Source organism: Arvicanthis niloticus, chromosome 23, assembly GCF_011762505.2.
Source record: "Arvicanthis niloticus isolate mArvNil1 chromosome 23, mArvNil1.pat.X, whole genome shotgun sequence".
NCBI classification, from domain to species: domain Eukaryota; kingdom Metazoa; phylum Chordata; class Mammalia; order Rodentia; family Muridae; genus Arvicanthis; species Arvicanthis niloticus.
Window position 1 is genome coordinate 8,281,307 of NC_133430.1, and position 12,045 is coordinate 8,293,351.

The 12,045-nt window shown below is 47.1% G+C and overlaps 1 protein-coding gene across 1 annotated transcript in view; it reads right to left on the bottom strand.

Moving 5' to 3' along the window:
* Positions 1-12,045, bottom strand: part of Dync1h1 (dynein cytoplasmic 1 heavy chain 1) — a 65,738-nt gene that overhangs the window by 33,303 nt on the left and 20,390 nt on the right. The window contains exons 12-28 of the mRNA XM_076921152.1: positions 9,584-9,724; positions 8,700-8,876; positions 8,465-8,575; positions 8,240-8,359; positions 7,208-7,447; positions 6,126-6,281; positions 5,846-5,959; positions 5,389-5,499; positions 5,102-5,311; positions 4,791-4,937; positions 4,497-4,663; positions 4,239-4,412; positions 3,556-3,721; positions 3,287-3,475; positions 2,430-2,624; positions 1,180-1,462; positions 854-954 (exon numbers count right to left, since the gene is read on the bottom strand). Of these exons, the coding sequence (XP_076777267.1) occupies positions 854-954; positions 1,180-1,462; positions 2,430-2,624; positions 3,287-3,475; positions 3,556-3,721; positions 4,239-4,412; positions 4,497-4,663; positions 4,791-4,937; positions 5,102-5,311; positions 5,389-5,499; positions 5,846-5,959; positions 6,126-6,281; positions 7,208-7,447; positions 8,240-8,359; positions 8,465-8,575; positions 8,700-8,876; positions 9,584-9,724 (2,802 nt within the window). The remainder of the gene's footprint in view (positions 1-853; positions 955-1,179; positions 1,463-2,429; positions 2,625-3,286; positions 3,476-3,555; positions 3,722-4,238; positions 4,413-4,496; positions 4,664-4,790; positions 4,938-5,101; positions 5,312-5,388; positions 5,500-5,845; positions 5,960-6,125; positions 6,282-7,207; positions 7,448-8,239; positions 8,360-8,464; positions 8,576-8,699; positions 8,877-9,583; positions 9,725-12,045) is intronic.

The window sequence follows — 12,045 nt, forward strand, 5'->3', positions numbered from 1 at the left end:
TCTCTTCCTCTCTGCACGTGCTTAGAAGGTGGGTAAACAGCCTACACACAAGGCAGAGAGGCCTCACTGGGAGACAGACCTATCAAAACCACGGTGGGTTTCTGGCCTCCAGGACTGTGGGCAGACATCTTTGTAGTGTGAGCTGTGCAGTCTGTGCTAACTATGGCTGACTTGTCCAAGTCCGAGCAAGTCACATCTTCTGAAACGTACAACTCCCTTCAAAATGAGAATACCATCTACATCCCAATATGGACATTCAGTTATTCATTCCTCATTCACATAAAAAACATCACCACTACAAAGATGCACTGAGAAATGTGTTTGCCATCCTGTGCCAATAAAATCCTTCTGACAAAACTATAGTTTTTATTCTAACACTTTTTGGTTAGCGTGGAAAACATTTTCCATGATATTTATTTCTTTCAGCTATAGACATTATATCAAAAAGTTTTTTCCTTTTCTAGAGCTGAAGGTAGAGCACAATGGTAGAGCAATAGCATGCTTAAAGTTCTCGGTTTGTCCCCTGGTTTGGGAAGGGAGGGTAATTTCTGCTAGAGGTGACGTGATGCCTGCTAGCCCTGAGATAGGAGGAGTGTGAGTTCTAGGCCAGCTTGGGCTATACAAGGAAACCCAGTCTCAGACACACAGATGCAGGCAGGCAGGCAGGCAGGCAGCAGCCAGTCTAGACAAACATTAACAGTTAACTTTGAGACTGAAAGTCAAGCAGGCTTCAGTGTGTGCTGGGCAGGCTCTGCTGCAGGGGGAACAGGACCCGCCCCAGAGAAGGCCTGCTTGCACTGGGGCTGGGAGAGGCGAAGCCTAATGATTTCAGATGCTACAAAAAAGTTCTCACCTGGAAATCAAAGGTTTCGTCACAATTGAAAACTAAGACAAACCGCCCCAGTTGATGGCCGAGGGCTTTGACGGACTCTGTCTTTCCGGTTCCAGCAGGTCCTATTATTTGGGGAGAGAAATATTTTAGTACTCAAGTACATCACCTTGTAAATCCTTGGCTTGAAAAAAGCCATGAAATTTAAAAGTTGCTATAACAAATGCAAGGAAATTAAAGACTTTAGAACATAAAAACATGGAGTAGAGAAACACATCCAAACCATCAGCTTAATGTGTAAAAACAAGATCTGCACGATTCCGCCTGTCCAGGTCTGTGAAGTAACTCACCAAATGGGGAGCCTCCAAGCCTGGCCTCCAAAGCCTGTGTCATTGTCAGATAGCAACGGTCAGTGAGGGGTGTCTGAACCAGCTTGTCTTGAACGCCCAGGTACTCAAAGCCATAGTTAAACTTGGCATTGGCCATCTGAATGGACAGTTGCTGTAACACGTCCGTTTGCTTAGGGTCAAAGTAAAATCTCATCTGGCTGAGCCATTCGAAAGATTTGGCATTGTCAATCTTGCTTTTGATCAAGGACCTGGTAACATCTCTTTGGTGAACCAACTCTGTGATCTGAGGAAGTAAAAATTTGCCATAAGCCAAAGAAACATTGTGCTGTTTGGGTCTGCAGATTATCTGTAAAATTTAACTTAGGCTTCAGGCCCAGTTACAGTGACTAGCAGCAAATATTCCAAACTGCAAACAGAACTTCACCAGAAGGGACACTGGAAATGTTATCCATACAATAGTATCACTGAGTTGCAGAAAACACAAAAGCCCAAGCCCTCCTAAGTAAAATCCCTGTGCAGCTGAATGTGACAGAGCAGCATCCTCATGTGCACCCTAGGCTGCCCACCCTGTGCACCCATGCTGCCGCCCCTCTGGGAGGAAGATGCAAAGAGCTGGTCATGGCTGGTGGTATTGGCGCATACCTTTAATACCAGCACTTGGGGGGCAGAGGCAGGCAAACATCTGTGAGTTCAAGGCCAGCCTGGTCTACAGAGTGGGTTCCAGGATAGCCAGGGATACACAGAGAAACCCTGTTTCAAAAAAACTTAAAACCAAAAGAACAAAACCAAAGCTGGTCACACTCTTTCTTTCATATTGTCCTGACTCGTCCACAGCATGCTTTTGAGGGTCTATGAGTACACGTTTGTGTGTGTGTGTGTGCAGAGGCCAGGGGCATTCCCTTTGTTCTATGAACAGTTCTCATCAGGACTGGGGACTGGGGCTCAGGCCCTCGTGCTTGTGCAGCACACTTTATCAGCCTGGCCTTCACTGAGATTAAAGAGGAATAGAACAAAACCCCACCCAGGTGCACATAGAATACCTGTGTCCATGCACTGCCATGGTCAAAAGCCTCATGTAAGCCAGGCTGGCCTAGAACTCCCGGCCCCCTTCCCAAAGCTAAGGTTACAGGTGCGGACCCCCCCCAACTCTCAGCTTATTTTTCTTTTGATACAAGAGGCACATTTTGAAGCATCTCTTAATTTCACTGCTCGGGCTAAGAGGTGAAGTGGGGTTCAGGCGTGAGGCTCACCAAGTGCTCCAGCTTCCTCCTTCGGAGAGGGGGCTGCTCCATGAGGACAGAGTCTGCTAAGACGTTGAGTGTGACCTCCACATTGCTCAGCACGGACTGCAAGGGTCCTACATCACCACCTCCCCCAACGTTGCTTAGCGCATTCTCCACGTTCTCAGACCAGGCTATTTGGGCTGACAATACCACTAGCTGGGCCTAGGGAAAAAGACAGGAGACACACAAGGTTATTGGTTGTTTTGTTTTTTGAGATAAAGTATCACTGCTGCTTGGACTGGCTCTGAATTCACCACTCAACTGGCCTTCGTGTCTCAATACCCCTCCCCAAAGAGCCTGACTACAGGTGCTATTGCCTGGTTCCCAAGGGGTCATTTGTAGGGATAATTTTGGAATGTTGGTTTTTTTTAAATCACAGAAATATTACAGGAACGTGCAATCCCAGGTGTGGGGTGTGCGGCTGCTTCGGACTGTCTGCAGTAGCTATGATTTGCCTTGTGCTCTAGCAGAGTTATGGTTTTGCCAGATGCAGACAGTCTCTATGATTGTGTGACATTTGGAATTCTGGGAACTTTTCAGAGGGTATATAAATGTAAGGGCCCCAAGAGGTTGTTGGTCATTTAAGGAGATTGGCTGTGGTTTGTTAGTAGTCATGCTTTAAGAAACAAAAGGAAAGAAAGTAGATTCAGAGATCTCTCTCCCTCCCCTCTATCCTTTCTCTTGTATCTAATGATAGGGGGTGGAAGCAGGAGAATAATGGGTAGAAACAAGAACCACCCACAAAGTAGCCAAGACCAACTACCATCATCTTCAAGTCCACGAGAGCTAAGATCTTCAGCCTGCTTGCTTTTATTAAATATTACCTGGTATTTATCAATCCAAGTAATGTAGGTATTTGGGTCAATAGAAGTTGCTTTTCCAAAAATCTCCACTTCTGTAACAGACTCTGCCAGAAGTTTAGCCAAGGTGACTCTCATCTCCTTTTCCACCAGAGTGAGCCATTCATTGATTTTGGGGTGTTCAGTGATGGACACCGGAGTTTTAAACATAACCTGGAGATAAAAAGTCAAGTCAACAATTAAAGGAGTTCGAGTGTGAAGAAGTTTCTAAGCCACAAACATGCCGTGCTTACCTCCTCCCCTTCTCGGGAGGAAATGCCGAGGACCACGGAGTTGTCCTCATTTAAGATGATGCTGGAAACACCAGCAAACATTTTCTTGAAGTGCTTCTGCAACTTGGCCACATTCTTGCTATTTCCAATGATTTCAAGCAAGTCCTCATCACCCACAAAGTAGAACCTGAAACCAAAACAACCCAGCTGCTACTGCCTGGTGCACAGAGGGTGACTGAACAAAATGTCTAAGTACAGGAGGAAGCAGCTACAAGAGAGACCTCAGGCCTGAACTCAGATCTCACACAAACATCTGTCAGGCCATGGTGAGACACGTTTACAGTAAGACTTGGGAGGATTCAGTGTCACTCACTTAAGTCATCTTGACAGCATCTGCTGTCAAGACAAACATTGCCCTACACAAACTCCTTGGAAAGGAGGAGAGAGCACTGGGAGACAGCAGAGCTAGAGCCTGGGGTGATTCAAGTGGCTTACAGAGAAAACGAGCTCGGTGACGCTTATTAGTAAGATTAAGGTGGAAAGCTGGGAGTTCAGGTAGCAGCAGAGCTGAGCTCGGAAAGGCAGAGGGCTCAGTCACTGAGTTGGCCATCAAAATCCTTCACATCAAAACGGAGCAGCACCAGGCAAAGGGAAGAGGACGGACGGAGCACAGCACAGCTCAACTCCATCTGTCTCAGGCTCACCTGGGGAAAGACGAGCGCTCCCGTTCCAGGTACTCTCCCAGTGCTTTCTGGATCTTCCCGAGCAGGTCGGCCAACCTTTCCAGAGACCTCTGGACTCCCTGTATGTTCAGAACATCCATCACAAGTGGAGACTTGGAGACTTTTTTCATCAGAGCCAGAAACTCCGTGCTGATACTAGAAAACAAAGGAGAGTGGGGTTAGACTCTGCAGAGGGCTCACCGGCCCTGCCAGCGCCCGACCAACCCACTAAAGCTGTACCTCTGGAAGCGCTGGGTTTCCACAGGCAGCAGGTGTTTGATGTCCGCACTGCCTGTGAAGATGCCTTCCAAGTAGACCCAGCGCCTCTGCACATCAATCCACACATCAAAGAGAGCCATGATTCGGTTCAGCTTGTCCTCCCAGCTCAGGGCATCTTCTTCAAAAACCTAGTGGGTGCACAGGAGGACAGAGCTCAGCCGCTAACCTTTTCACTCAGATATGCTAGAGCTCACTGCAAATTACAAATTAGGACTACAGTTTAAATAACTCGCAGCCGAGGTATAGCTGGAGTACCTTGTAATACGGAGAGAGCTTCATGGCAGAGACGCTGTTGATGTGCTCCTTGACCTTGTTGAAGAGGTCGTCCCAGCCTCGGATCAGGCGGCACTTGTTCTGATAGTTGACCAAGTCTAGTTCGTATGTGTTCCACACTTCCCGTATCTGGGTGGAACCAGGAAGAAGCTGTTAGCTGTACAAATCAACACTCAAACATTTGCAGGGGCAGCAAACATTAGGGGACAGAGACGACTGTGGACGATAAAATAAAGCTTCATTTTACGTGGCTGAATCCACACCACAGCCTGATACCCACTCCCATCACTTGCCTGCTTCAAAAATTCTTCCAAAGCCATCTCCCCTTGAGCCACTAGCAGCACGTCCTTGACCACAGCTTCGTTCTTCTGAAGGTCAACATCCCAGATCTGGCCCAGGGTCAGCTCAGAAACAACCCAATTAACATGAAGCCTCTTCATCAGCTGTTTCCAGTGCCGGTCTTTAAGTGCTTCTGATTTCAATTCAATCACCAACATGTTGATCTGTTCCGGGGCAAACAGTTACATGAGCAGGTGCCTTTTGATAAGACATCCAACACCCACGTGTGCCAGTCACCTACCTTCATGTAGCCTTTCAGTAGCCTCTGAACAAACTCATAGGAGGCATACTGCCGAAGCCTTGCAGGGAAGTTCTTTAGTTGGTTCAAGAGGCCGTCTAGGTTTTGTCGAAGCTGTCAGGAAACACAGGAGAATGGAGTCGGAGTCACAGACACACACTCCACCCCCACCCCACCACCAAATGTGGGTTTTTACTTTTTCTTCTAAGACATGGTCTCATGAATTTATCCAAGGCTAGCCTTGAGGTTACAAAGGCCCACCTGCTTCCATCACCCAGAGTCCGGGGACTGAACCTAAGGTTTTGTGCATGCTGGGCAAGCACTCTACGTACTGAGCTACAAACCTACTGAATGGCTCTAAAACAAGTTTTCAGTTCGTGTGAACCACATAAACAATACATAGGGTATAAGTGACAGTGAACACGCAGACAGAATCGCAGACAGCCACTTCAACAAGTACCTTACGAGGCTGCACTGAGACCCACGGCTGCTCCTTCATTTGATCAATTTGTTCCCAGACCTTAGAAAGCTCTGACCACACTCCTTTGAGGTCTTGTAACTCCTCCAAGGCCACCTGTGATGGAGAAGGCAAGGCAGTTAACCTGGAACATAAAAGCAGCTCAGGAATTAGAAACAAGAGAAAAACCACCTTAGCATCTAGCAGGGTCCTTAGGCTGCCCCAGGACAGCAGCAGTGTCTGGTAGAGCCGTTCTCCAGACTTTCCACTCACAGGTCCATACCTGAACACGCTCTTCACTGCCACTCAGGAGGCCTGTGTCTGTGAGTTCCAATGCTTCCTTGGCCTTTGCACACTTCTCTCTGTCATCCTTCAGCCGGCCAAACTTCCCTTCATATATGGTGAGGGCCTGAAGAGCCTCTTCAGGACGCAGGTTGCCCTGAAATAGCCAGACCATAGAGAGTGGCAGGACTGTCTCAGGAGAGGGGAGCACTGGGGCTCAGAGGTACTGGAGCCAATAGTGACAAAGCAGAGACTATACCTAGCAGCCTAGCTAGCAGCAGCTGCCTTGAGATGTGCTTAGAAAAATCAAATTCTAAACCTGAGCACGCCTAAGAGCACTTTAAAAACAATAAATCTTTTTTAAAAAACTTATTATTTCCTATGCATTGGTGCTTTGCGTACATATGTATCTACATGAGGGTTGATGAGCCCCAGAGCTGGAGTTGGACACAGCAGTGAGCTGCCATGTGCGCACTTGGAGTTGAGCCTCAGTTCTCTAGAGGAGCAGCCAGTGCACTTAACCTCCGAGCTGTCACTCCAACCCCGAGGAAAACTATCTTATTCATTTAAAAACACCTCCTGGGGACTGGAGGGATAGCTCAGTGCTTCAAATCCTAGCACCAAAATGGCAGCTCACAACTGTCTGACTCTAATTCCAGGGGATCTGATACCCTCTTCTGGCCTCTAGAGGCACTATATGCACTTGGGATACAGACATAAACAAACAAGTATTTAAAACCTCCTCCTACTAAATGACTGTCACTCTGGGTAAATAAATGGTGACACGGCTTTCACATTTACTATGATAAACATCAGAGTACCCACACACTGGGTAAGGTCCCTACCGGTTCTGTTTCCAACTCCTCATTGTCACTTTGACAGTACCTCGCTATGCTGCCTTAAACTCACATACTCAATTGACCCTTCTGCCTTAGCCTAGTGACTGGCTACCAGCAAAGCCTTTTAGTTGCTGCAGGGCAAACACATCTTTAGCCTTGAAAAGCTATGCCTCAGCATGGCCTCCTGTGTCTGGCAGAAAGGACCCAGGCTGTGCTGCTGGCTGGCAGGCTTAGTGAAACTCACAGTGACAGGTTTGGTCTTCTCCCAGTCTGTCAACAGATCGGTGGTCCGGCTTTCCACAGCTCGGTCCTCCTGTACGATCTTCATTTGCAGGTTTGCCACCTGTTGCTGAATGGCAGAGTCCTTCCGACGCATGATGTCATTGAAGGCCCCCCACTCACCCTCGATGTTGTCAATGTAAAGCCAAGAAGGTGGGAACTGGAACCTTTGTTTTTCCAGCAGACGCTGACCATTGCGGTAGAGCTTTGAAAGTTAAAAGGATTATTTTTTTTTCTATGTCAATAGGAGAAACTACTGCCAACATCCCAACAAGAAGCAAGACCCCTGGGACCCAAGAACACACAGATCAAAGTACCTGCTCTTCTACAGTCGTCTACCTCAAGATTATTACAGGTGAAGGGCACTGTGTAGAGCCTCAAGTGGCCTGCCAGTTTCTCTAACACTACCAACTGGGCATAGAGAATACCCTGCACTGTGTCTCATCTCTTTATCCTGAATTATAACAGTCCACTCAAATCCTTAGCACTTGAAAACAGCAACAGATTTAAAGAGACAGTGACTCTCAAACCTAACTCTGCTTAACAATCACACACAGAGCTTTTAAAGTGCAGATTCCTGGACTCCCATGATACTACGTTTACTTATTATATGCATGTATGTGTGTGGACACGAGTCATAGCATGTGTGCATAAGGCAGAGGACAACTTGTAGAAATTGGTTCTCTCCTTTACCATGTGGTTCTAGGGAAGAATCAGGTCATCAGGCTGGAGAGCATGTGCCTTTACCCACTCAGTCACGTCTCTGTTCCCCACCAGCCTCTTTTGTGAGACAAGATCTTGCTATGAAAACCAATCTGGCCTCAAATTCACAATTCCCCTGCCTTAGCCTCCCAAGTGTGGGGTTAGACATGTTGCCACCAGAGCGGGACTCCACGGTGCACTCTAATGACACATGACACACAGTGGCTATGGCAGCTGATGACTGCTCTGTAAGAAACGTTCCATTAGAACACATGAGTCTCATGTAAGAACTCACTTCAACTTGCTTCTCAAACTGTTTGATCTTGCGTTTCAGAGACTGCACATAGGTAATGAAGGTCACCGCGTCAGAGGTACTGGCTGTGTCGACAGAGTGCTGTTCCAGCTCTTGGCGAGACTGTTGGAGAGAGGGGTTGATTTACCATGGTGTCAGGCTTACCCTGAAGCCACCAGTGCTTACCCTGAAGCCGCCAGTGCCTGGGCAACATCCCAGTCTTCTCACCTTTGAGATCTGGGAATGGAATTCTGTCATGTTTGAGCCGAGCATCTGCCCAAATTTGCTGAGAACCTCCTTATGCCAGGAGTCGTACTTCAAGTTCACCTTGGACTGGACCTGCAGGTGCAGTGGACAGCAGCAGTCCATCAGTTCTTTCCTGGAGTGTCCAAGCTCCCACCCAGAGATAAGCACCAATACTGCTCTTATCACTGCCTGGTGCCTTCTGACAAGCCGAGCTCACCTTGCCATAATCTATCACCACTGGTCCAAACTCTTTCTTGGTTTCCGCATTGTCGAAGGTTCCTCTGGCTTTCCTTATTTGAACCAGGAGAGCTTGCCACTTGTTGAGATCTTCCCCTAGCCTGTTGTAAATGTTTTCTGCCTGCATATCCCACAAACACTGGTACTGAAGCCAAACCTGCAAACAAGAAACAGCTCAATTCTAGTTTGCAGTTCTGTAGACGGTTAATATGCTAGTACCCACTGTGCCAACAGTCCAGAGTCATGTTTTCACACCATTAGAGAACCTCACTTCAAAGTCTTAGAATTTATACAGCAAGAAGGAAAATTTTACTTTTCTTGAAAACCACAGTTAAGACAATACAAGATTTATCCTACTCTTGGCTTAAATATTTCCGGGTGTGGTGGAACACACCTTAGTCCTAACACTGCAAGGCAGATCTCTGTGAGTTCAAAGCAAATCTGGTCCACACAGTTCCAGGCCAGCCAAAGCTACATAGTAAGACCCAGTCAGGTGTGGTGACACATACGTGTAATCCCAGTTCTCAGGAGACTGGGAATTCCAGGTTCTGGTCAGCCTGGTGTACAAATCGAGTAACTCCAGGCCAGGTAGGGCTGGAATAAGGAATCAGACCTTGCCTCAACGTAAATAAAGAGAAGGTGGATAAATAGGTAAAAGTTTAAGTAAATAAAGCAAACATTGCCTGCTGAGTCTTACTGTCTATCAGGACCCATGAGCTTCCTAGTTTTTCTTTCTCCCTCCTTTGGTGGTGCTGGTGGTGATTAAACCTACTGGGCACTGAGCTACACCCTGGCCCTGTTCTCACACTCTTCATGTCTAGGAGAGTGTAGCCATGGCATTGGATGGAACCGAGAGTGTCTTACCTTAACATACTGCTCAACTTCAGTCACAATGCCCATGACTGCAGAGTAGGACTCTTCCAGGGCGACAGGGCCATCGGGCATGCGTGTCAGTGCATTCCGATAGAACTTCTCTTCCTCGGTCAACTCATAATGCACTCCCACCTGACCAATCAGAGCCAGACACAACTGTTCCAACAGTGCACACAGTGGCAATCCCAATCACCTTTTACTTAGTAAAACGACTAAAAAAATGTCACCATCAAAAGCATTAAGAAATAAGGCCCATTTTCCTTAGCTATAAGTAGTAACAAGAGATCTGATTATATTTAACTCATTAACCAATAAGAGTAACCCCAAACTGGAAAACATGGAGTCACTAGAGGCACAAGGTAAGAGAAGCTGAAGAACACAAGGAACCCTTGGTTGATCTGAACTGCCTGAGCACCCACTACACACCCAATCTAAGTACAGTAAGCAGGCACTCCCACTCACCCATCTGAAGTCACATTCTATAGACGAGAGACAAAGGACATGTATATACATATTGTCATAGGGATGGAAGTCTATGTAGAACAAGTAGGAAAGAGGGAGGGAGTGCAGGGGTGGGACAGGAAATGGCTGTATTCTAATTAATTCTTTATATTAGAGGGGACTGAACCGAGGGGGCCTGGGCATGCTAGATAAGCACCCTACCACTGAGCTACACGCCTGTCACTGGTTGTCCCTTCAACAGAAAGCCAGAAAAGACTTTATCAGAAGGTGATATGTGAACTAAGATTGGAAAGGGTAGAAGGGATATTTGCTCTGGGGACTGTGAGCAGAGAATGTCTTCTGCAAAAGTGCAGTGAGGTCTGAGCAGGGCCAGGAGGGAAAGCAGGGATTAGGGTCAGAGAGGCAACCAGGTGACAACAGGCCGACAAGCTACAGCAGGACTCCAGCAGGACTACGGCTTTCCTGCAGGAGAGATGGCAGGCTGTTAGAGGAGCACAGGCAGTCACCCTACAATGAAGACTGACTGTAGGGGGCAGAGAAAACAGTAGGAGGCCTCATTAGTAAGGCAATGGTGGCTCCTTGGATAGAGTGGGAATATTGACTGTGGCAAACAGACCAATGTTGCAGGGCATCTGATCACATTGTGAACCCAAGATTGTGAGCTCAGAAAAAATTCTGTTGTGGTGTGGCTCTGCCCTAGCACAAAGAGCTAGCTCCAAAGAGCTCTCTGTAAACAGTATTAAATAGAGTCAGATCAGGAGGCAGGAGAAGCAACCAGTTGACAGGGAATGAACATAAGGAAGGAGCAAGGAGGGGATTGAGATGAGACATGGAGATGGAGGCGGAGACGTCAGTGGACAGGAAGGTCAGCTGGGTGCTTCCTCTGTCTCTGAGCTAGCAGGCTTTCACCCCAACAGTTGGTTCCTGAGTTTTCATATGGTAAATGGAGCGTTGGAATTTTGTTTTAAAAACACAAACCAGGATGAGCTTCAAACATGGCAATGAAAGACACCAGGGTGACAATGAAAGACATTAGGGTGATACATGGCTTCTGGGTTGGGTGGAAAGGATGAGAGAAGGAGCAGGAGATGAAGATCAACCCACGGGAGCAAACACAGTACCAGGTCCTGACTATGGGACAGGAGCAGATGGGAAGCAGCAGCTCCAGAGCCAGGCCTGGGTCAGGTAAGGTCAGGCTACATGTGTGAGAGTGGAGATGGCTGTGTCAGAGCAGAGCTCGGTCAACAGCGCTGGTGTCCACAAGCAGGGCAGCTCTCATCTGTCCAGTGTGGAGAGGAACTAGATAATGCAAAGCCTTATACACAGAACTAGACCAGAGAGGATCCCAAAGACTATATGGAGATGCCTGGGACTCAGCAGGCATTTGCCACCATGCCTGATGTCTTGAGTTCAATTCCCAGAACGAACTTACAAAGTGAAGAGAGACTGGTACCTAACCTGCAGGGTGTGCCCTGAGCTCCACTTTCTCACTGTGGTATATGAAAGACAGTACGTGTGCACAAACACACCGCAAATAAATATAATTAAAACAACAACAGCAAACAAACCCTTCAAGAGTGACATTTATGTTCAAAGTCATAAGGGAAAAAAAGTGTGTTTTGGGGCTGCAGAGATGGTCCAGTGGTTCTAAGCACTGGCTGCTCTTGCAGAGGACCCAGCTTCAATTCCTAGCACCTAGGGAATCCAATTATTTCTTCTAGCCTACATAGAAATAAGCTCACACCTGATAAACAGATATATATTCAGGCAAATATGTAAAATAAAAACAATTTTATTTTACTTTTTTAATTTGAAAGGGTGTGTTTCTAGCAGAATTACTGAATTCTAGGACACTCTGCATGGCAGGTCTATGGAATCTTTTTATTCGAAAGCCACTGATCCTACTTAAAAGTGACATCAGCCAACATTGTGGATTAAATGGTCTTTCAGGTTTTCCTCTGACTCTAGAAGGGTGCCCGTGAGACTAGAAT